This window comes from Caloenas nicobarica, chromosome 4 (assembly GCF_036013445.1).
Source record: "Caloenas nicobarica isolate bCalNic1 chromosome 4, bCalNic1.hap1, whole genome shotgun sequence".
Lineage (NCBI taxonomy): Eukaryota > Metazoa > Chordata > Aves > Columbiformes > Columbidae > Caloenas > Caloenas nicobarica.
The window spans coordinates 30146858-30172986 of NC_088248.1; the positions used below are offsets into that span (position 1 = coordinate 30146858).

At 41.8% G+C, this 26129-nt stretch overlaps 1 protein-coding gene across 2 annotated transcripts in view; it reads right to left on the reverse strand.

The window, feature by feature from the left end:
• ADGRL3 (adhesion G protein-coupled receptor L3) overlaps positions 1–26129 on the reverse strand; it is a 220569-nt gene that overhangs the window by 121937 nt on the left and 72503 nt on the right. For both annotated transcript variants that reach the window (XM_065634786.1, XM_065634785.1), the window contains exon 3: positions 20697–20806. In XM_065634786.1, coding sequence (XP_065490858.1) covers positions 20697–20806 — 110 coding nt within the window. The remainder of the gene's footprint in view (positions 1–20696; positions 20807–26129) is intronic.

A 26129-nucleotide genomic window follows, 5' to 3' on the forward strand; every position in this document is an offset into this window, starting at 1 on the left:
ACACGTACACTCACATGTGCAACACAAAGGCACTGGCAGAGATTGCGCTTTGAGGCATGCTCCCAAAAAGCTCTGAAGAAGCGATTTGAGCCCAAATATGAATAGAAAACACTTTATAGGTTTTAGGATATGGCTCCTTGCTGTTCAAACCTGGGACTAAGAAGGATGACATTACATTTCATACTTATTTTTTAATGAATAAGTACTGATATTAAGCAAGGACCTAGCTGGAATGAACTGTCACTTTAAAAGAATACATGTGAGACCTTTAACTTGCACAGGTATATTCAGCGGAGTAAAAATATTATCCTGCCTGGGAGAGCCACAAGTTACAGCAATAAAATATATGCGGTGAATACGTAGAAATTTGGTACTATTTGCAGTGAATATTAGCCATGAGTATGACCTACCATTTTTGCCATTAATAAAACAGGGACTATTTTATTTCTAATTTAAAGCACATGAATTTATGAAGGCTCAGAGAAATCTTTTCTGTGCTTTTGCTACAGCTTAACTTCTAATAAATTATAGTCAAAAATCAGGATCCTTGAGCTTTTGCACAGTAGTTACTGGTGCACATTATTGGAGTGGTCAGTGTGTGGTGCCCTCTCTCTATTTCATGGCCAAGGCAGCATTTTCAACATGGCATCAATAACTTTAAAAAAAAAAATCTTGCTAAGGTAAAAAAAAATTATGTTACAATGAAACACACTTCTTTTAGCTATGAGGTAATTCAATACATCTGTCTGCTTTGCTAAGGCTTAGCCTTTATGTATACCAACACTTATTTTTCTTGCTACCTTCAAAGTGGAAAAAGAATTAAGGGCACGTTCAGTTTTCAGTCCAACTTTTAGTAATCTGAAAACAGGAAAGAGGGCTAAGAGGGACCCTGAGAGGTCCATGGGGAGTTGGTGGGAAGCATAGGAGCTGGGCTTTTGAGAAGAGCTAGACCAAAAATAAGCACAATTAGGTGACCTAAGGCTGGCTAGAAGGAGTTTGTGTGGCATGATATTTTACAACAAAAATTTAAACTTTCAGTGCATTACCATGTTCCCAATGAGCTAATGTGCACAATAGAAGAAGCAAGAAGAAAGTCCCCATGATGGCTCTACCTAGATTGACTGAGGTGGGCTCTAAAGACATTAGAATCACAGAATCATAGAATAGTTTAGGTTGAAGGGACCTTCCAAGCTCATCCAGTCCAACCCCTGCCATGAGCAGGGACCTCTTCATCCACATCAGGTTGCTGTCCAGCCTGGCCTGGGATGTCTCCAGGGATGGGGCATCCACCACCTCTCTGGGCAGCCTGAGCCAGTGTCTCACCACCCTCAGGGTCAAAAATTTCTTCCTCACGTCCACCCTGAATTTTTCCTCTTTTAGTTTAAAACCATCACCTCTTGTTGTATCACAACAGGCCAGGCTAAAAAGTCTGTCCCCATCTTTTTTACAGGCTCATCTTAAGCACAGAAAGGCCACAATAAGGTCTCCCTGGAGCCTTCTCTACTCCCGGCTGAACAACCCCAACTCTCTCAGCCTGTACTCACAGCAGAGCTGTTCCAGCCCTCGGATCGTTAGTGAAAATTAGCATAAGACCAACCTATTTTTAAAACACTTCCTTAAAGGGCTCTGATTTCAAGAGGGCAGGTACTCAGCAGTTTCAGAAAGACAAGGCCCATAACTTGGTCCAACACCAACGTTCTTAATAACAGCAGATTGTGTGTGTGGCCCGAAACACAGAGAAAGGATGGAAGCATTGTGTAACTTTGGCTGAGAGCCTGCCCTTCTCTGAAAGCAAAAGGAGGGGGTGCCCAGGGCTCCCAGCAGCTGCTGCTGCCTGTTCAGGTTGTCACACACAAACGGGGACAGGCAAAAAGGCAGATGGCTGGAGACACAGCTGACATGGGAGAAGGAGGAGGAAGCAGAAGCCAGGCCATCCTGACCTTCGGCATGCACATGGGTTTTGATGACCCCAAGCTCCCCGCAAAGGATCTCACTGTTGGCTCCAGCATCCAGACCGTTTTTTTGAGTCATGATTTCAACACATGCGCTTGAGATGCACCATGGGAAAGGAACGCAAAACTAGCACAGAAATGCCGCTTCATGTGGCATTTCAGGACACATTGCAATGAAGAAAAGCCATTCCTATCCCCGCAAAAATCCCCACATCCCTCTGGCATGAAAGCCCATCCGGAAGAGCCCAAAGCAACCCACGCTTTCTCGTGCTCTCCTTACATGATCATCTCCTCCAGCCAGTGTTTCTGCCGCCCCCACAGCTGTGCAGCAAAGACAACATTCCCTGTGACAGCTGCGAAATCTATAGGTAAAGACAGATCTGATTTACAGGAACCCCTGCTGCTGAGCCAAGCTGCCCAGCAGTTCATAACCCCAGCAGATGCCCAGGTTTTAATGGAACCTTTTGGGCAAGACCACGGCATTGTTCTCGTCCCAGCCAACAGGCAAGAAATGCAAGCTGGAAGCAACCTGCTTTCTGGCCTCCAGCTCTTGTAGTGGATCTCTCTGCCAGTTTGCAAAATACACCTTTGCCTGACGGCTTCTGGACTCCCTGCTCAATGCCAAGAGTAGGTACTACACAGCTACCCCCCCCAAACTGCACTCAAGCAAGTAATATCTTCATTTTACAGCAAACACAAATGCTAACGCCTTGAAGCCCCAGCAGAGCGAGGATCGGTGACCTGGCACAGCTGGCCAGGTGTTTAATCCACTGTCCATTAGTTTACAGCAATTCTCAGCTCAGAAACTCTCCAGGAATATTATTAATCTAGTTTTCAGGTTGGAAAAAGGGAAAAAAAAAGAAGAAAAAAAAAACCACAGAGATTTTACAGTTTTCTCCAAGTCACGCAACAAAGTCAGAGGATAACTGGACCAGGTGCTTGCGGCACAATCTGTAGTGAATTAAGCGAAATGAAACTGTGTTTGACATATGCACAGCAGTGCATGAACACAAGGACAGGAGAAATATGTTCCATGAAAAACTGAGATGACAAGTCCAGTACGTCAGAGCTCTTCAGGCATCTGGATGTCCCACAATAAACCTCCATTTGCTAAACATGGATCATTCCTTCCTGAAAGACGATGGGAGCCAGAAAAAAGCATCCAAACAGCAAGAGCATGTTAAAATCTCCTCTTATCCTCTCTAAGCATTTTTTTGGGGAGTGGAGCCTGTGTAACTATGCGTAAAAGTTACAAAAAAACCCAACCACCTAAATAGGTATTTTAATATTATCCTACAGAAAAGAGATGAAGTCACTTCACGACTCTCGTGCAGGGGAAAAAATGCTAATTTAAAAACTATATACATATTCCCAACTTATCATGCTGATTCTCTTAAGTAAAGACCTTCAGAAGTAAAAAGCATTTTATTTACACTCGCTCAAAGTTAGAAAAATAATATAAACAACCAGATGAAATGTAAAAATACCTAAAACATTGGGTTTTGCCATAAAGAAAGCTGGCTTTCTCATGGACATACCTGGTCTTGTTCCTCTTAATCCTATTTTAAACGCTAGCCTCATAGATGCTGCAAAGCTGCTTTTTCAAATGAGACTGCTCTGCACACTGGGATCCAAAACTTGGTCAAAACTGCAGATTAACAAGCCAACGACAGCATTTCCACTGTGGATGTGATTGCACAATGGCAAAGATACCATGTGAGGAAATGTCCTGTTCATTTTGATGGTCCTTATCCTACAGCAATACCCCAGGGACGGAGCAGAAATAGCCAGTGGTCCACTGCTAATGTGAGAAAAGACTGTTCTCTCAAAGCTAAACAAACAAAATTAAAGATTGATGAGTTCTTATCTGGGAACAGCGGCAGGAAAATATTACCTGCTTCACCCAAGGTTGCCTGAGGAAGCTGTGGCAGAGCTGGGAAACGGTGCCAAATCTGGATTCCAGTGCTTCAACCATAGTTCAAAATCAATTATGAAAACCTGCAAGCGTGAGGAGCGAAGACGGACAATTTCCTTGAGGGATGACGACAGCAAACACAGCTGTCAGCACCCTTCCAGCACGCAGACTGGCAAGGACACCTTGCCTGGGTCTTTGTAAGGCTGGTTGGAGAATCACAGCATGGCGGCCTCCCTTTTGAGGAGCACCGAGCAGATCTAAGAGACCGCTTTTCTGTTCCTCTAGTCCTGCAGCTTCCATGTTGTGAACTCCTGTGAATCACGTTTGCTTGGGGAGAGGATTTGGCTGCTGTCATTCAGGTCATTATGTCTTCTCAACACACTCAGAGGTCTTTTCTCTCAGTCTCGCTGCCTGGACGCCTATCAGCTGCTGTCACCAAAGTCTGGGCGAGCATGGGGCGTGCCTGGTCACAGGGAGTTCTGCTCTGAGGAACAAAGCTTTGTTACCTCACAACACTGACCTCAGGTGCTGGCCTGTTGCTTCCCAGCGACAGTCTCCCCACAGATCTGACTCTACGATTGGATCCCTCAAACAGCAGGAGGAAGAAAAGTTGGTGAGAAATGCTCCTTTACCCTCCTCAGCTTGCCAAACCCTTGTTTCTCTTCCTCTGAGAGCTGGGCTCAGCCATTACACCAGGTTAAAATCCCAGAATAGGCTGCACTTTGGAAAACCACCAAGAGATTAAAGCTGGTGCATGACACAGCTGCTCCCTTTTCACACAAGTCACTTCCCAAGAGGAAAGGCCACAGCCTGTGCTCTGCACAAAGTGCCAATTGCCTTCTGGACACACTCCAAGCCACCATGATGCTGGCAAAGGCTCTGGAGCAGCTCACCACAGCACCCCATTGTCAGGACAGCTGTTTCTGTATGAACCTGCTCACAGTGCCCACCCCAGAGGCAGGGATGGCTAAGGAGGTGACAGCCTTCACCTCCACCATCATGGTCACCACTGGTGATCCACTGTGAGGGAGGTCTGTGGCAGCTGGGGATGGGAACGGTGATACTGTTCCCAAACACAGGGAAACTATACAGGATCGACTGCAACAACAGAGCCTTTGGTAAGTGGTCTGAGGGTGCCACTGTCCTTTCTGTCTCTAACAACAGAACACAATGGTGTATGGTGCTCTCACAGATGCTCCTTCTCTGTCATTCCTGATGTCTACACAGCAGAATGCTCTTAGGCTGTAAGACTAAACATAAGGAAGAAATTTTTTAAATTTCTTAGTCCAGTAAAATACTGGCCCAGGTTGCCCAGAGAGGTGGTGGATGCCCCATCCCTGGAGACATCCCAGGCCAGGCTGGACGGGGCTCTGAGCAACCTAATCTGGGTTAAGATGTCCCTGCTCATGGCAGGGGGTTGGACTGGATGAGCTTGGAAGGTCCCTTCCAACACAAACTATTCTATGATTTAGTGTATGCATGCTATGAGGGCCAAGGGAAAAGCAAACACCAAATCTTCTTGAGATATAGTTCCTTCCTGGCAAGGGTTAAGTAGCTCTGCAAAGCACATCATGCTGCTGCAGATAAATGGAGAGGAGAGAGGACTCCAGCTCTGAGCAGTGCTCTCCTTGGGGAGCAGCCCTTGGAGCGGCTCAGCATGCTATTTTTTTGTTGCTTGCTTTGTTAATAAATCTGAAGGGGACTTTGGGCTTTGCATGCGACGTGGACTGTTATTTATAGAGCAGGTCAGGGAAGGCTCCTGCTCACTGAATCGATAGCGGGAAATGGCAGGGCTGTACACAACAGCATCACACCAGGGACCTGAGCATGCAGAATGCTGAGCTTGTTGACTGCAATCAGAATTTCTGCTGTCTTCCAACCTTTTGCCACATAATGAGTATGTTTCGCAAGAGGAAAACTGGAAAGGGAGAACAGCAGCCAACAGGTTAGGGCATAACTGGGTTTCCCTCTGGACCATCAGGATTCATCCCAGTCACACCCAGTCAACACAGCATTTGGAATCATGACCTTCTGCAGCAATTACAGCTTTGCTTCCCTGTTAAAATGTTTTATTCAGCCATGACTTTGCAGGTCCACAAAGCATTCCTGATTAGATTGTCAACACTGTTACACATGAGGTCTCTTGTACAGAATAGTTTACACATAGAAAATGCGAGAATCGCCATTCAGCAGTTTTCAGTGCATGTTTCAAGGGAAAAGAGAAAAATCTTATTTTATAAAGAAAATAATTTAAAGCGCTTCAAAGTTTTTGTTTGTTTGTTTTGTGGCTTTGTTGTTGTTTGGTTGTTTTTTTGAAAGGCTTTTTCCCCCACTCCCACATGAGCATCCCTTGAAGTGGGAATCATCAGTATCGGCGAGCTCAATGTTTTGCAGGGAACCCAAAAAGAAGTGAAAGAAATGATGGGACACAGACAAATGGCAATCAGATCCTATCTGGTTACTCCATTTCGCTGTCTTTCAGCTGATGTCATTCCAACTCTTTAAAAGCAATCTACTGTGAGAAATTTGGAACGGCTTACATCTTCTATGCTTACCATCAGAGATGCACGCGCCCGCAATCAATATGCTTTTTATTACTTTATCTGCTCAATTTGCGTAAAGACAATGAAATCCTAACATCAATACATTTGGTAAAATTCCACTCCAAGTAAATAAACACAGGATTTGTAACTGTTGCTCCATTAGCAGCAAAACAGTCAAGGATTAGCTCTTCTGGATAAAACCAGAAAGTGTGCCCAAAAATTCTAAATAATGATGGCTTCACACGAAATGGAAGAACCACCAAACCAGGCTGCATTAATCATCTCCCGCAGACCAAACCTTATAGAGACACCACTGGGTTTTTAAAAAGACTTAACTGCTTTTCTGTGCACCCAGCCCAAATCATTTGGACCTTCTAGTTTTGCAGGTACACAAAATGGAGTATTTATATTGCCAGAAATTCCTTGGTGTCCAATTTTTTTAAGTCCACATCAATTAGGTTTGAGGCCTGGCACACCATGAAACTGGAAAAGCTTTTCCAGTAGGTCCTGGACTACTAAGGAAGCTTTGCCTCTGCACAAGCATGATAGATCAGGCATCTCCCCAAGAAAAAAACCTGAATTTTGCCTGGATTTAAGCTAGGAAGATGGCTTCAAGGTTTAAGCAATGGTGCTGAAATTGTCTTCTGCTCCATCCCCATTTCAAGGCAGGCAAAAACATGCCCAAATGGCCTGATGAGAGCATCCACCACTCCAAAATTCAGGCCCACATATCCCTGTTCTTTCCTAACTTGATAGACAAGTGAGTACAGCCGGAGTTTTCTTCACATGTTGTCCAAAGCATCCCCCAGTTTGCCATGCATTTTATGAAGCTGTTGCATATCACCACTGAAACGTCTCTGCTGTGGCAGTTGGTGAAGAGAGACATCGGGATGCCGCTTCATTTTAATTAACTTGTGAAAGAATTTATGTGGGGGGTTTTTTTGTTTGTTTGTGTGTGTTTGTTTGGGTTTTTGTTTTGGTTTTTTTTCCAAATAAAATGTTTTAGAACAAGAGGTATTTGCATATTCATTTTTTTAAATTGAACTAAAAAGCCATGCACATAATAAAACCCCAAATCAAAGGAAAAACCCTGAAACGTTCTTTCTCTCTTAGGTACCTCCAATTCCACATTTTCTGTAGCATATTGTTCGTTAGAGCTTTAACGCCTATGCTTTTATAGACCCCAGAAAATCATTGCTATTTTGCTAAAAGAAAACCTGCAGGCTGTGAAAAGAAATCTCTAATTGACTTATTTTATGAAAAACCATGTGCCCAAATTCTTTATGCAGTAAACTGAATTTTCAAACTGATGTTTATTACATGTGCAACTGTTTCCAGTAACGAATTTTTTAAAATGCGATACTGGACAAACCACTCGGATAAAGAGCTCACCTGATGTTTTTAAAACTAATGGTTGCACTAAAAATGTCAGTCTGAAGAGGAAGTAACAATTTTGGCTTCTATTGCTAATTCCATAGGTTTAAAAATTGTGCTAGTGCATTCATTTATGGCCAGCGTTAACCAGGAGCCTTATAGCTGTAGGTCAAGGCAATTATGTGCATTTTAGAAGCAAGTACATCATTTCTGCATATTTTTTCTTTGTAGGTTAAGTATAGTTTTACACTGAATATATGCCGTTTGTCTCCAATAAAAGCGTATTTCCCCATATTTTTAGATCTGTTACACAATTAATTGTGGGAACTTCTCAAATTCAGCACAGCGGGCTGTATTTAGAACAGAAGTTGGTCTCAGTTTGGGGCTTTTGCACTGATCATTAACTACCACGCAGCTGGCAAGGAAATCAACCCCCCAATTATCTTTTAAAGGCCATAACACAAAACTGGGTCACATTATTGCTATGAATCGTCTTTAGCCACTTATACGTTATGTAATCTAATAGCCATTTGTACAAGAGCTGACATTACCACTCAATTCATGTTTGATACTGGAAAATTTAATTGGCTACCTCTTGGACATCAGGCAAACAGAAACCAGACACACTCAGCTCTTGACCTTATTGACTGACCAAAGGAAAACCCACCGTCGGTACCACAAAAGCATTAAGATAATTCTAAATCCCTGGGAGCAAGCAGTCTTTTGGGACTCTCTGCTGGCATGATAAAATAAACTTCTTAAAAAAAGTCCAAGTTGACCGATTAATCTGATGCTCTAACAGCCGATACTCTCCCAGGATCTGCTTCCGAAGTGCAAGGTTAACAGCAAGGAACAGCATTTGGATACAAGAGGATGCAAGTATATTTAGGACAGAGTAAGTGATAATCTGAGAAATGAAGTGGAAAGAGACTGGAAGGGGGAAAAGGTAAATTTTCAATAAAACCGAGAACATTGTGAGGAGGATGGTTGCAGGTGGAGAGAAGGAGGAGGAAGATGCATCTCTTGTGCACCTTCAAGCACCAAGATTTGGGTGTCAGGAGGTCCAAATCTAAGTCTGCCTCTACTCACCCCCAAATCTGGAGAAATTAAGTCCTTTAGGCCCTGCATGACTCCCGCAGAGGATCAGGAAGGACCCACAGAGAATCAAATATCCCCCAAAAAATACTAAAAAGGCTTTTACTTTGGAAACCCTTCACATCCAGATCTGACGAAGATACAAGGAGTTTGTTAGTAAACAGCACCACAGCATTCCTGTCATTTTGTCTGACAAAAGGGAAATAAAATGGATTTTTTTCTCCCCATTAAAATAAATACCAAAAGTAGTACTTTAGAAACTTCTTGGCTAACTCTAGAGCTTTGTTTTATTTATTTTTGGGATAAATGCTGCACTGTTAAGAGAAGGAAGCTGAAACTTTACAGAAGGGCTTTTTGCCCAGTGTCTCTTGGCGTGCTTCCTTGGGTTTTAGATTTTGTATGGTGAAGCATTACAGAATAAGATAACACTGTGTTATCTAGGCACTAAGGAAGGGCTTTGCGCTAAAGAAATTGAGCCAGAATTTCTTTTCAAGGAGAGCAGATAGTGTATTTGAATAAGCACTAAATTCGGCAGGGGAATAACTAATATGATTGGTTTTAAAGACACAAAAAAGAATATTTTGCTATGTTCTGGATTTTAAGTGTGAATTTTAAAAGGCCAGAGGAAGAATGTACATGCTTTCTACTCCCAGTTTCAGCCCAGACACCGTAGCAATTTTATAAATCAGAAAGTGAGCAAATGATTGTGATGTTATTTTTGAATGACTATTATCACAAAATACCTTTGGCTCATTTGTTCTAGCAATACGTGCCTTAATGATATATTTTGCACGACAGCCAGCGAACGTTTTTGCAGCGTATTTTGTAAAAGTGATGAAGATTTTTAACAGCCTCTTCTCCACCAAATTAAGCACCCATCGTGCAGATGCTTACACAGTTTGTTTCCAGATAAGGCGTGTGCACAGAATTCTGTGTCTGTATGGAAAACAGGCAGACGCTCAGAGAATGTAGTTTCTGAGATGGCCAGCCCAGTTTCTGAGGACTGCTGGGCTGCAAACCTAAATGCAAATGAATTACAATATTGCTGTCGGCTGGATTGATCTGCAACAATCATCAAATCACAGAACACTGTGCATTGGAAGGGACATTCCAAGTTCATCTAGTCCAACCCTCTGCCACGAGGGGGGACATCTTCACCCAGACCAGATCGACGACAGCCACACTTTTATTCCACGACCACCTTTCACCTGCTGTATTTAGAGAAATGCTTTGATTTTTCAAATAAAGCAAGGCAACAGCTGTAGATTGCAAGGAAAATTGGCTTACTGAAGGAATAGGTGGTATTTTCTGCAAAGCCAGGTACCCGCCAAAGCGCCCATCAATGTCAACACGATACACCTTGGTCTTAGGTTACCAGCCGGCCTCTCGCACCAACTTCTTGAAACTTCGAGTAAGAAGTTCTGCAGAACTTCCCTGGCTCAAGGCACCTTGGGAAAGGTTGCCCGATACTTGTGCTGCAAACCCCAATTTCACCCTTGCCCAGACAGGTGCAGCTCCCACCAAGCTGAGAAAGAGCAGGATCCCCTTACTCCGGAATAGATGTTTGCTCACAGTTTTCCATCATGTCGTATTTCACAGTGTCCATTTTTGGGTTATTAAAATAGGATGTTATCCAACAAGTGGAGAGGAAGAAGGGGTCAAGGAGTTGGTTCCTGTCTCAGAAGTGGCAACTAAAGCTGCTGAGCAACATGTGCTTCTCATTCGCAATTCTCATTTCTCATTCTTAAAAACAATGATACATACCATCTGTTGCAGCCATTCATAATTGATAAGATTTGGGCTGAGTTTGACTGCAAAAACCCATTTCGACGTGAATATCAACGTGTGGATGAAGAAGTGTTGCAAAGCAATTAGTTGGAGCTTTCCTTGCCATATGTTACAGCCAACGATGGGCAACCATCCCCGGGCACACAAATGGTGCTCTGGAAGCCCCATTTATCGAGTCACTACAAAGCATCAGCATCTTCCCATTGCAAAAAATAAGTTAAGACTTTGGCACCGTTTCCCTCAAACAGTTAATAAGCAAATTGCTGGATGTTTGGACAACTGTGAAGAGCAGCTGAATGCGTCAACAGAGCTATTAAAATGCAGGTATATGCAGAGCATATTTTTTCCTGTATCAAAGAAAAATGTGAATGTCTTGTGTACTCTAAAACTGGTTTGAGACTTTGACAGCCATTTCATCTTGTCTCTGAGATGGGAGGACAGAGCAGTCCTCTGTGAGAAAGAAATGCTTTTCCTTCACACTGGAAATGTCTCTCCCTATTACCATCACTGCACCATGAATTTCACCACTCACAAATCTGAAGTCCCAGACTCACCCTGTTTAATAACTGAGGCTACTCTGATTTTAAGGCTGCCCGGTTTCTCTCTGTGCATTCAAATTCCCTCAACAAGATAACTCCCAAGTATTTCATGTGCTCTCATCAAAAGCATGTACTCAAAGACAATGGTTATACCTTTTCAAAAAAAACCAAAACAAAACAAAAAACCAAAACCACGCAAGAAAAAACACTCCAAAACTTCAAAGATTAATTTAACTTAAACATGACAATTGAACCAGTATATATTTTTAATGTATTCTGTTTGAAATACTGACTTTTTGTTTTCAAAGCACCAGCAACAGCATGTAGATTTGTCACTTGATAATTAATATTATCCCCCCCAGCCCCAAGTCATCTGGAACATATTTAATTATTGACTTGGTTGCAAATGTACATGGCACACATTTGCTCTTCTGAGTGAGTCTTTAAATGGACAAAGGCCGACTTGTTAATTTGTTGAACGTGTCAAACCTACAGAGTACTCAGATACCACCTTATTCTCCCCACTACATTTCAACAGATGATGTCTCTGTATTTTTTTCCAGCTTTATACTGAGTACGGACTAATAGTCTGTCCTTTTCCAGGTGCTGCCAACCCAAGTAGAATTACCCAAAGCAGCGACAAGATCCAAATGCAAACCTACTTGAAGCAGGATTCATTTCAGCCTAAGATAAGGACAAGACCACCAGGAGTGATCTGTTGTAATTTTACACCTAAGAGAACCACTAGCCTTTCCTTTCGAAGCTAGAAAATCAAAGTAATTTATCTTATAATTTCAATGTTTCATGCCAAATCTTACCCATAAAAAATACCTCCAACATCTCCTGTGCATTGTTTCTGGAATTTGTCTTTTCCTTAGGGTGAAATTTTGAAACCCAAGTCTGCATTTGCTATGTGGACTTTACATTCCCTCCAACCCTTCAGTTTTGCTGCAGAAACATGGAACCATCTTTTAAGGTTGTGTTCAGAATAGCACTTAAATGCACAATTTGTTGCTTTAAATAGTAACATAGGTGGAATAACTCCAGAGTGTTTCATGTACAGACATTATACAGATTTCCAGGGGAGCTCAGCTTTCATTAGGGCACCTAAATATAACAGGCGTGTTTTCAAAACCCCACTGAGGGCAACAGCACCCGTTCTGTTCTGCGGAACCATTATTTTGCAGGTCTGAACATCTGAGGTTCTGGAAGCTTTCAGGTGCGTCTGTGTGGTCCTGAAAACTTTGCAAAAGCTTAAACTGAACAATGTGCGAATATTAATTTTTAAACCGAAAGGACAAAGGCCGGGCTCAGCTGGATTACACCGGGATGTGCAGCCCCAACCTCTGCTGAACTATATTGTGCTTTCCAGCAAAGGAAAAACAACCGACAACACCCAACACACCCAGGAGAGAAAAAAAAACCCAGAGTTAATGACGTGCTGCTGAATTATACCTTCACAGCAGCAGAGAGAGAAACCAGGTAGATGTCATCTGCAAGGTAAATTAAAATTACACATCTCAGAGGATTATCAGTGAAAACTGAGATCTAGAAGGGAATTTGCTTTTGATACTGGAGGGGATAAATAGTCCATGTAAATCCTTTTATGTGGGCCTGTAGAGTGGAACAGAGAAATTAAAGAGAAATGAGATTAAGGTGTTTTTTAAAAAACTAAGGTAGACATATTTAAGTTGCCCATGGAAGGAAAAAGACTTTGGAGGAGGAGATTACTTTAGACCCTCAGCACTACATTCGTCTGGGAAACCAAGTGGAACGAATCTTTTCTAATCTGAATTGGTTGTCGCTACCCCAATAATAGCCAGACACACCTCAGAAAACCTTGAATAACATTTTTGCATAGCCTAACCATCAACTACCACATCATTTTTTTTTTGACGAGGTTTGGGAAAGGAAACCTGTAGACGCAAGTTGTTTTTTATTTCTTCCCTTGCAAAATGATGCCCTGGGGAGGGCCCCTTTTGCCTTAGCCTCCCACAAATCTTCCTCCTATTTAATTCCTCTTGGAAGCAGAGTCCGAACCTAACCAAAATCAAATGCTGCTCAGTCTATGTTTCTGCCTCCTTTGCCAGAGTTTGAGGTATGTACAACTACTGCGGTTTCATGCCAGCCTATATCGTTCTTAAAAGTCAACTGGAAATGTTGTTAGCAAGGAAACTGGAGGAAATGAGTAAAAAATAATACATTCAGACCCATTTGGCTCTCTTCCTGGGAGCTCTTTTAATATAAAGAAACTCAACTAAGTTGTATTTTTAGATCTGGAAAGATATGTTTTCACATTTCACACACTAAAGGGATTTGCCTTAATACACTCAAATTTCCCCCTCCCCCCGCTTCCCTTGTGTGCTAGAAGAAATGATCTTCAATCCTCAACTTAACCACTGGATACAGCTATTCTGTTCTCCCCATTGGCCAGAATAAAAACCAATAAATGTATTTCATTTCTTTTGTGGATTTATAATAGCACCTGGCAAGGATGATCTTAATCTCCTTACACTGCTTGCACCAATGAAAGAAACCCTTGCAGTACTTATGGAGAGAGACGAAAGGATAAGAATAAAATCTGGAAATATAAACGTTATCTCCATGAAGATGTTATAAAATATATGAAATCCATATCCATGTCTCCAGAGGGTGCTTGGCATAATAGGGCAATTTAGACAATAGGTTATTAAAGAGAGAAAGAAAATATATTCCCCTTAATGACAACAGAATTGTTCAGAGACAACTGGGTCATGTTTAGACAGCAAATCGGTGGCAAATATCTACTGGTAGACCTGTTGGAAATAGATGAAAAATATGGCTTGGTACAAATGACTTAAAACCAGCGGTTTCTTCCTGTTGGTGCTCCAGACAGCCCTGTTTGCAGCATCCGGGTTGCTACATGTTGTCAAGACCTTTGTAAATCAAACAGAAATCTGTTCCACACATTAGAAAAATGTTTGGATGATTAGTAGTAATGAAATTCACCAGAATTTCATTATTCCTGCTCAGCTTCAGTTCCAGTTTCCATCTGAGTTGAGACAGTATCAGTTATTTACTATGCTAGAAACAGGTATAACAAAGACGAATTTCTGGAAAAAAAGTAAAGACTTGAGATAGCCTCAGTGCTGACAGTGAAACAAAGTTTCCCTGTGATTTAATGACCTTTGTTTCAGACTCAAAGACTGAAGGCGTTCGGACAACAGATTTAAAGATTTTACGCAAATGCTAGTTTAATTGGCTAAACCCAAAGCAGTATATACTTTCTCACTAAAAATTCAGCTGCTGTGGAGCAAGACTGGAAAGGAATAAATGGTGCCACAAAGTCACACAAGGAATTAAGTTAGGCCCATATATTCATCATCTTTATAAAATGAGAAAAGTTACACTACTCAGAGTTTTCCACCTTGAGCTTCCACAATAAATCAGTTACAGAGAACTGACAGGCTCTACATTGAGAAAAACATCACACATGAAGAACATATAACCTATCTATGGTAAAGCCTAACTTATTTAAAGTCTGGGTTTCTGCAAGGCAAGCTTTGCAAGCGCGAGGTGATGGTGGGGATAGAGATGTGAATTTTGCCTCTTGCTCTACCACAGAAACCTTTTTATACTCTCTACAGAAAGAAACCTTCTCCTAGCTGTACTTGCTTAAAATCCCAATAATTAACAATAAACTACTGTCATGCTTTCCATGCTCCCCCACATCCCCTTCAGTCTGTTAGTGAATTTTACTATTGCAAACTTGTCACCGGCACTCATTTAACTTTCTACCTACTTAAGTTTTAACTGGAAGAGAAAAAACTCCGTAATTACATCTATCACCAGAATACCCAAACTTTCACACCAGAAGAGTCGCACCATTCCTGCTGTTTCTCTCACCTGCGTCTCCAAATGATGCTCAGTGTTTCCGAAACTAATGGAAAAGGAAGGTCTGAATTTGCCTCCAAAAAAATCAGTCAATAAAGAGACACTTTGCTCACCCAAAGACCTGGCATTCAGACAGCGGTTGTCTAATTTGTCCTGTGTGTCGCTCAACACGCAGTGCTGATCAGACGCCTGTCAGCAGAGCCCACTGCCAGCTACTCTGCTCCTACTCCATCACCAAACGAGTTCGTTCACTTAAAAAAAGCCATTTGGTCATGTTGCAAAAAACCCCGTATTTTTCTTTGGTCTGAAAAATAAAAAGTCTGGAGGTAATTAAATTCTCATAGTAGGATGAAGAAAAAAGAGCATACAGGGGTGTTGGGCATGCGCTTGGGTTTTCACTGTGCTGGAGTGCAAGATCTTCAACAACTATGAAGCCTGGAGGTGTCCAGCTCAAATGTCAGATCTCATTTGAAGGCTTACCTCACTTCCCTGATTAATTAGCAGTGCAATTTTAAAATCTGATGGGCAGAGGAGTGACTCTCAAACATTCACATGACTGAAGTTACACTGACTCACTGCAATGACTCTTCCATAACAACCTGTTCAGCTGGTACGCTACCAAGTTATTTTTCTAAGTGGTATTAATACATGTCCATCAAATTATGTTCTTCTCAACTTTGACAGCAAATGTGCAATAAAACACCCCGTGATCAGCTGACAAGTTCCAAGGTGCCCAGGTGACAAAAGATTCCAACTCCCCCAACATTTCAGATCTAATTCAGCCTCTAGGTTTGCAAAGCCCTATAATACCAGGTTATTTTAATTATGGGTGCTTTCCAAGTGGCTACTGTAGACATGCACTCTACCCACAAATAAAAAGTGAAAGGAACCCAATACGGGCAGCAACATATCCTTTGTTTCTGCCTCCACAAAGAACCGCCAAGCAAAGCTGCGAATTCCAGCAAATACAAAAAAGGGTTTTTTTTGGCCACCAAGTCCGTGAAATTGTACACCTTGGAAGAAAGGCAATTTGTCAGCAGGATACAAAGTAATGATTGTTTGCTCAGAAATAATCATAATGGGTAGTTAGGTTTGAGGGGTTTTTTTGTTTGTTTTTTAATTATTGTTCCTAGCCCCCCCGCCTCCCCCAATCATGCATTTAACTAAACAAAACAAAGGATGCCTGGCTTGGGGGGGGAATTCACTCATTGCTGACCAACAGCCAGGTTTAAAGAAAACTGGAGAAGCCTTAACTCCATTTATTTAAGAAAACGGGGCCCTGTTGTCGATGGACAAACGCTGTTTCTCTACTGAGAGGAAAGGCGGCAAGAAAATGCACACAGAAAGCCTGGAGGCCACATAAAGGTCTTACAGCACTTTAGAAATAATTAAGAACTGTAATCTTAGGCAAAAGTGGTCTCATTAAATTGTTTTCAGATTGCAATTTTCTCCCAGCTTCTCCTTGCTCTTTCCCTTTCCACCAGCAATCCTGGAGAAATGAAAATATCAGTTTGCTTTCTAGCGCTTGCATTCTCTTAAAAATGTCATTATTCAATTATCTGTCTATTCAGTGGCCCTAAGGTCCAGTAGAGCAGATATCCTGAGCCTTCATTTAATGTTTTAAAATGCACTTCAGTCCACTTGTGATACAATAAAACTTTATTGAATTCTGTTCCCATATCACACTTACCGTCCCTCACTTTTATTGATATGAGAGCCCATCTACTCTTCTGTCAGCAATAAAAGGAATATGACCTTTCCTTCCATCAATACAGCAATTAGGAAATGTGATTTCAGCTTCCATGATAAAAAGAACAAAAGTCTTAAGAGAAGAAAAGATGAACCATGCTTGAGCATTGTTTTCCTTTCCCTTATTGGTATCAAAGAAGTAGGAAAACCTATGTAAGCACCAAAGAAATTTGGTGCCTTTGTAACATTTATTCACCCAGAAGAATGATTCATCCTTCCTGAAAAGCCACAAATATTTTTTTCCCTTGAAGCAAGCAGCCCTTCAAACAGATCTCTCCAATATTAAAAGCTGGTGGAAGACTTGACGGCTGCCCTGTGAATGCAGCAATGGGCTCATCCTCCATGAGCCATCACCTTTTTTTTTTTTTTTTTTTTTCCATTTTGCCCTGCTCTGTACCTTACATTTTCCAAGTCTCTATCAAAAACCAGACTGGTTTTGAAGGACATCATCGCACAAGCTTTTCTGGGGACTCCAGAGCTGAGAATGTAAGGGAACAGAGAGCTCAGGAAAACCTGAAGGTAAATTTGACTCAGGGTAGCTAAATCCCCTTTCCAACAACATGCTGGATCCTCAGGAGTGTGAATGGTTGTCTCCAGGGGTAAGTGAACAGAAAAAGCCCTCCAAAATACCAGCTCACACCTTGTTCCAAGTAGAAATAAAATCCAGATTTTGATAAGATCCAAAATCTTGCCTAACAGGACTCTCTTGCTTGTCACCAGTATCATGTATGGTGTTTCATAAACCACTCGTCTGCTTTCTGCAAAAAATGGAAGTCCCTTAGCACATAACAAAGATGAAATACGAAAAATTATACTCCTAAATGTATTGGTGCCATGACAACAAGTCCGCACAAACACCAGAAGATATCAGAGTGTTTCTGCAATGGGAGTGTTAGACCCAGCTTCCTAAAGCCACCTCCACAACGCTGTTCCCATTACCCATTTATCACTGCCCTGCCAGGAGAGAGGGGAACATCAAAAACAGAGTTGGGGATCAGAAGGACCCACACAAAGTGCAGTTCCTCCTACTTATACACAGCCTAAAATGCAGCTTCTGACATCTCTCCACAACACGACGTGCGTCTACAAACTCTAGAGGTGGCAAACTGCAGGTCTGCAGCAGTAGACGGAAAAGCTCTCTTAGTCACAATGAAAAGGAAAAGCAATTTAAAGAAATTGGAGTAATAAGTTCTGTGGAGGAATAATTTCCAAAGAAAAGGGGTAGTATTTAAAAAAGGCCTGAGAGAAATGAATACTACACACCAAGCCCTGGTTTAAAGAATGACAAAATTAATTGGGTGATACCAGAAAAACAGGACAACTGATGCCACTGAAGCCTGTCAAATTAGGCCTGGTATCTTTGAAATCACCTGCTTTTCATTGTCAGAGGGCAACAAAAAAAGCACAGAGGTCCTTGTAATGACTGTCCATTTTTGTAGACAGCATCTGCCACCAGATAAACTGACGGCAGGATCAGGAAAATGAGGAGAGGATCGGGCTATCTATTTAGTTATCTGTTGGCTTCCCCATATGTCGAGAGTAACCGCAGCCTCACCAAACTCTCCTTGTCAGGGCATCCCTAGTGAGCACACAGAAATGTAGTGGGAAGGAAAATATAAAGGAGTTTTTAAAATATGTGAGCTACTGGAGTTAGAAGAGGTTTGTTTTTCCCTCTCCTGCTCTTTCCTCTTGGACATGACACAAGTTAGTAGTGGAAGAGTTAAAAAATAAATAAATCAATAAATCACACAAGGAACAGGGTATGCAATGAAGTTTTAAATTTTCCATACTTTTTCTCCGAATGAGAGGATACACTAGCACTATATTGAGCATAAGTGCCTAAGGCCAGGCCTAAGAACATCTGCTAGAGATGACTCCTAAACACTGTTCTCTTGAGACACACACACGCATGTGTCCCTCTCCATCCGTAAGGAATAATTTGAAGCCATAAGGAGTAACCCATCCAAACAGACGGAGCAAGCTGGAAGTGCATACAAGTACCAGTGAAAATAGGAATTTCTGTGCTACGCAATCGCCGTGTTTCTTGAGGAGATGGCTGTACGGGAGATGGCAATGCAAGGCTGCAGAAGAAGCCTGGGAGAGGGGATCCTCCTTCAGCACGTGCTCCCCTTTCGTTCTGCCCCCCGCCCCCCAAACTCTGCTCGCAGAGGCACTACATTCGATTCATAAACAAACGGAGCAAACAGCCATCAAAGCCATTAACTTAATTGCAAAGGCAGCGCGGCTTCTTGTCATTGTTGCTTTCTTCTCTGTGTTCAGGTCATTAAAACATATTCAATCCCTACTTTATGTTTGGTGCTCAGCAACCTCTCACAAGAGTTATTTTACATCTTGTGCGCAGGGCCGATTAACACCTCAGGGCAGAACATTCACATATTACCTTGCTCACAAGGCACCGCTATTCCTCTTTGTTTTTGATACAACAAAGGCTACCAAGGGGTACCAGGTAATGACTGTTGCTTTACCAGCCCAGTCTCAGGAGGGAACGTCAAACCTCACACAAATCACAAGGAAATACAACCTGCTACGATAAGTAGAAACTGATCCCCCACCTCACCCTCCCCATCCACAGCATCATTTGTAAAATGAAAGACTTCATTTAGAGTGAAATAACTCCAAACTAGTAATTTGGTACGAGCTTGCCAGGGCAGACCCTAAGCTCCTGATGTCACTTTTTCCATGGGTTTAATGGCTCACTCCATTAAAAAAAAAAAAAACAAACAGAATTCCATCAGCACATTTAGAAGCTTCACATTTTTGTTCAGAAAAATCAAATCTGGAGATGCCGAGCCTTCCTCATCCCTCACCTGAGAGGCTGTGAGTTGTCACATCCCTGTCACTTCTCGGCCACCTTTGCTCTCCTGCCACCTGTGCTCAAGGTGAGGAAGAAGATGCTCTGAGCCCTTGGGCCAAATCCCGGGGTTTCAGCAAATTTAAGCCTCCTGCTGCTCTCTCAATACAACTCTGTGGTTCGAACATGGCCCCTTACTGTACCTGCTTTATTATTTTGAGAGGTGTGCTGTGAGCTTTGGGTTTTGGCCCACTCACACCTAAAACCTAGAAATAGTGCTGTTATTCACCACTCAGCTCCTTATGACCACTAATAAAAAGTGCACTCTTAACAGAAGTGTTGTTATTTCTTTTGAGGTAAGACGTTTTTGACTGTAGGACTGTATCTAACAAATTCAGCTTCTACAGAAAGCAAATTCTGAGGTACACTTAAATTTTTGTAACCCTGACATTTCCCATTCGGCGCATACTGCTGCGATCCCAGATGACTGTCTTCCTACCCCCCAAAATTCAGTGTAAATGGCTTGCCTGTAATTTGTCGTCTTATCTTTAGAAGCTTATAAATCAGTATTTTCCAGCATCAAACATCAAATTTCCCAAAACATTAGCTTTCTACCTCCTCAGCAATACAAGACTGTATTTAAGGCACTTATCCAATGACACCAATTACACAGATGTAGGTTGGTCCGAGGTGCACTGCTATACAATTACAAGCATAAAAACTGTGAAAAGAGAAATTATAAGCTAGCAATAATGCTTCATTCTTCTGGGCTGCTGGCACTTATGGGGCTTCCCAAGTGTTTTCCAAAACGTGATATGTCACTGTCCCACTGTACAACAAGGAAAACAGGAGGCACTACTAGGATACGTTTAAACTAAGCAGAAACCTTGAACAGAGGACAATCTTTCATATTTTATCAGCTCAGCCTCAGAGGACACACATGGTTTGTCCTGAGCATTTACTTGCCCTCAGGCAACAAGCTCAAGGCTGGCCTGGTCTCCACGATAAAACAGATCTCTATTAAAGACAAAAATGAAAATATATCACAATACATACTGTAAGGGACACATTCGTACTGCACTTCCAGGTACTTGTACGTCCCAGGGCAGGGGTCTGGAAACACATCGGGGCCAGCAACAACCGCACACTGGGTCCGATTACTGCATCTGCAAAGCAAGGAAAAAAAAAAAAAAAAAAAAAGAGTCAGAAAGGAATCTAGGCAGGAAGACAGCTTATTGCCAAATGAGAAGAGGCATGGTGGCACAGCCTTCCCCTCCAGACACTTCGTACAGCATCAGGAGATAGTTCTTAAAAAAAAAAAAAAACAACAAGGAGCATGTTTAAAAAAAAAAAAAATTACAGCTGTGTGATGCTCTAGTTCTTGAAATAAATTCCATCACAGCGATCCTTAAATACCAGCATCGCCACCGAACGAAATGCCAAAGACTAAACCAACAACACTCACAGCAAAAATAATCGTATATTTTATAGCAGGCATATCAAATGTGTTTTACAAAATATTTATAAAGTGTTCTCACAAAACCAGTCATCTTGAATAATGCTGTTTAATGCAAAGACTAGAAACAGCAACGTTTGAGCAGGGAGAAAAAAAAAAAATCACCACATAAGCTGTCTAAAAACCAAAATAGTAGTTTTTCATAGACAGCCAACAGGCTTGCACTCATCAACAGCTCCGTTTTATTCGATCATTCTGCCCAGAATTGATGCATCTCCTAAGACAATGTGTTGGGGTTTTTTTGCAAAAGCCTTGATTTTTATGCTTTGGCATGCCAGAAAGAGACCTCCTGAGGGTGAGACCACTCCGTTTGCTCTCCCTGAGACCCCTGACCCTCCTGCTTCTCTGCCAGAAGCCAGGACATCCAGCACAGAACTCATTTAGCTCTGCACTGGAAATGCTTTGTGTTTACCTAAGGCTATGGTTTGTCAGCCTTAATGAGGATTTTATTTGAGCCCATAAATTAAAATTGATTCATTAGCAACTGCCTTAAGCACCATGATTTCTTTAATTTTATGAAAAGATTAATAAAAGCTGATACGCTTGCTCATCAGGCTGTTTTGCTGGATAACAGATAATCCAGAGGGCTGGGACATTCTCGTGTTTTCTAATTGAAAAATGACAGTTATCACAGCAAGTGACTAGTTTTATCATATACACTGAAAAAGAATTTTATTAACAAAAAGGATAACTTTGTTGTCCTCACCCTTGGGCTTCTCCCCTCAACTCTAGCAAGTCCTGAAGCCCTCTCAGGCCCCGCTTCAGGGGGAAAACGACAAAACAAAATTAAAAAATCCCAAAAGAAAACTCAAATACTATGCAGTGTCAATGTCTCATACAAAAAACCTCCACAACCACAAAACCAAAAAAAAGCCCAAGCCCTGCTCTCTCCCACGTATCTGGGCAGCAAAACTGTGTCTGGCACTTGGCATTTCATGTTTCCTTTTATCACCCCATGGTGGAAAATGCAGGTTCCTGTTCCAGCACACTTAAAGGATGAAGGCAATTTGGACTAAAAACCTCAGACCAAAAACCCCTAATACCTGTTCAACCAACTATTACTGTCAGACATCAACCTAGGAAAACTTTAAGGGGAGGAAGAGGTAAAAACCACTCATCATTAAATCTCTGGTTGCTGTGCTTTTGCTCATACTTTTTGCCACTTTTGCAAGAGCATCTCGGTCTATTCGGTTTTGTCATTTTGCTTTCTAGACAGATTAAAGGCCCAGGTGACAGTAAGTGACACACAAGGAGTGACACAGAAAGGGAGATGAGTAAAAGAGAACTGTGGGAAGAACCTGTGAATTTGGGAGACCGGATAGACAACTTTATGCCTATTAAAAAAAGCAGCTTCCATTTTATTAGTTTGTACAACATTTTAAAGCAAACGTTCTGGAGACACTGAAGAGTTAAAGGAGGCCCCCTAAGTGATTTTAGTTGCCCTTAATGCCATTTATCATGAAATCTGACAAGGAATTTATAGTCATCTTGTTGGCTTGGGTTGGTTTATTTTTCATTTGCCAGGGCCTGGGCTCCTCTGGAAACGCTTGCCTTGGTACAAAGCGTGCTCCAGGAAAATGCCAGAGTCCCACATCCACCTTGCAGATGCCTCCCAAGAGCAACCTAGAGATGAGAAATCAAAGCATAAGCCCAAATCTGCATTTTTACCCCAACTTGAGACTGATGGCAACATGCATTCCTGTATGTTCAGGAAAAGAGAATACACAAAACCCTCCTAAAAATCAGTCCAAGGAATTCAGCAACCTTTAAGCATCCATGAACAGAAGTTCACATTATTCATGTATATGTTTTGGAGACAAAAATTCCCTCCTGGGAAAAAGTGTAAATTATCCCAGTCACAAGGAAAAACAAAAGAGAACAAAAAGGTTCTTTATGTCTTCTTTCCAGATACATTTATTCCCACTTATCAAGGTGCCTGTTTTGTCTTTCAGATGTGTAAAAATATTTATTCTAGAAGAGAGGTGTCAATCCAGTGTAACACATACAATGTAACAGAAAATAGGGGTTACTTTTGCAGAACTTCTCCCAGTTCCAGTGGAAAATGACTTTTAAGAATTTTAATGAGACAATAATAATTCATGTGGTATTTGTTTTGCATTTATACAAGTGGGACTGAAGGAAGCCTTTGAGTTCAGAACCAGCTGCCGGGCTCAACTCTGCTTGCAACTCTCAGTTAAGACTTAGAAAAAAAAACCCAAACCAAAACACAAAATCTTCATTTCCCTTCAGCAAACTTCCATTCCTTCTCCCTGGAAACACTTTTGTGATATTTAAGTGACAAGGTCATCTTGTGATAGCAAGGCAGAAACACTTTAAGAAATAAACAGCTTCTTATTCCTGCTCTGACACCTTTGATTTTTTACCAATGCTGACATTGTTGATATATTTACCAAAAGAGAAAGAAAGGAAAAAAAAAAAAGTTTGGCAGGTGGTGTTTATTTCAGGCATTTCCAGAAATTTTAATAGCACAGATATGTCAAGAGCATCAGGCTAGAAATGTCTGGGGCAATATACAACCAAAGAGCAACCAAAAAACCATGTGCCTCAACAGGCAAATATAGGCCAGACATCAATACTCAAGCCTCTTTCCCAAGGTCTATTATAGTTTTCTACTGGTTTTACAGTAAGAGACAGACTTAATTCATTATCCTTCATGGCAACGCTGCAAGAAATCCTTTTCCTTCTTGCGAACACAAAAAATCTCCTCTCTGGGTGAGTGCTTTAAGAACAGGGCTGTCACAGCGAATAAGTCAGGCAGGAGTGTGTTCTCCCCTATCAATATGCAATATTTCCAAATCAAGCCTTTAGGAAGGGCCAAGAGAAAAAAAAAAAAAAAACCACACTAATGCCCTGGAGAAAGCGAATAGGAAGCAAAGAGAAATTTCACTCCTACGTGGAACTAACATGATGGCTTGCAAATAAGGGGAGGGAAGAAAGACAAAAAAAAAAAAAAAAGGCAGCAGAGGGTGGAGAGGGGAGAACAGAACCGCAAGCCCTGAGAAAAGCTTTTGGTTCACCGCATTTGCTTCCAATAATGCGCTGCACAAAAGCAAAGCTAAATCCTCTGCCTGTTTAGCTTGCAGAAACAAAGAATTCCTCAACAGAATTCATGAAACCTTAAAAGAAAAGGATCTAATGACAGGGAGATGAAAATCCAGTTTCTCTAACATTTTCTTCATTATGAATGGGCCTTTTTATTGATCTTTCGGAGCACAGAGAAGCTGGCTTTCCAACCTCTGCTGCGATATAATTATCTGTGTGATTCTGTTTAATGCTAGCACAGACGAGTCCCACTACACACTGCGTTTTGTTGTTTTATTGACGGGTTTTAATTGACTATCCAGCTGCCAGGAGCTGTCAGACTGGGCGCTTCTTATGTGATCAAACCAATATACGACGAGGCACGGAACATCCTAATTGCAGCCTCACCAAGCACCTTTGAGGAGATAAACCAACGAGACACATTTAAAACTGCCGTAGTTACTGTAAAATCTTATGATGTTTGATAGGGAAAAAGAAAAAAAAAAATAAGAGTCCTCTTTCTATAATCTCAACTCATTTCATTCCACTGGTTATTATTTTATATTGAGCAAAGCAAAACTGAAGAAAAACAAACCACTGAAACCACACCAAAACCCAAGGCAGCTGTACAGCAGAAAAACCCTGCTGAGCCAAACCAAATCTGAGCTGTGAAGGTCACCGAGGGGACTCCCCCGATATATTGTGGAGCAAGATGGAAAACAGGTCCTGGAAATAATTTAAATAGCAGTTTTCACATAAGGGGAAAAAGGAAAAAAAAAAAAAGGAAAAATAATTATGCTGTTTCAACTCACTGATAAGGCTCTTAAACTTTAACGAGAAGTGTTTAACAGCAAGTTCATGAGATTTAACAAATTTAATGGCAATTTGGGGCACATGGTGGATCTACTTGAAGCCAAGGTCTGGACCCAGCAGTGAGGACGCAGTGGCTCGTCATCATCCTCCAAAGGATGGTCCCCTCAAGCCACTAAAGCTTTTTCCACCCCGTGTCCACGCTGTTTTATTTTTTATAATTTCCTTGGATTTCTTTCCGTCCCATCCCTTTGTGATTAAACACAGTGAGGAGGAGAGCCAAAATATTGGTGAAAGAAACACACATCGTTGGTATAAAAATGACAAAACGACAATTTGTCCAAGCCATCTGGAGTACTTGGACCAGAGGTTTGGGTCAGCACGGAAAACCATACAAGCGTAAAGCAGTCACAGTGTCGCTCTGGCCATGAGGAGCTGGGGGCACGAGCAAGGCCAATGTAGGGTGATGTTTTTTGTTGGATGTCCGTCTGTAGGGCTGAAAACCAAACCAAGTGTTAAGGCTGTAAAACTCACCTTTTAAAGAACTACATCTGCCCTTTTACAGGTACTCTGCTTCATCCAACTCCGTAAACTTCTGGAGCACCCTAATAAAAATCCACTTTACAAAACCCTGACAGGATATCTGGAGAGGAGAGTAAACACCTAAAACAAACCAAACTATAAAATGCTGGGCAGTTTAGCCAGAGTTAACACTGGTTAAAATAACTGTGAACAGAAAACAATCTCGCTTTTAATTTGGGTTAGGAGGTCAAATGAAAGGCTAGAGGAGGTCTGGGCTGAATTTCAGCTGGCACTCCACATCACTTGGTCTTCATTGCTGTTTTAATGCAAAGTCAATGCGAGTTAAAGCCCATTTTTCCTTCTTCAGTGCAGTTTCCCAGAGCTGGGATAGCCAGAGCAAGTGGCCAAAGCTTTTTCTTTTTTTTTCTCCAACATCTCTGAAGCACGTTCAGAGCCCAAGTCCACCGTTCCCTACCCATCCCATGGCACTGCAGCCCTGTAGCACTGGGAGGTGTGAAACTGCTGCCGAGCCAAAAAGCAAGTCTGAACATGAACATGTAGAAACTTTAAAAATTATAAAGTAACAACCACAATGCCAT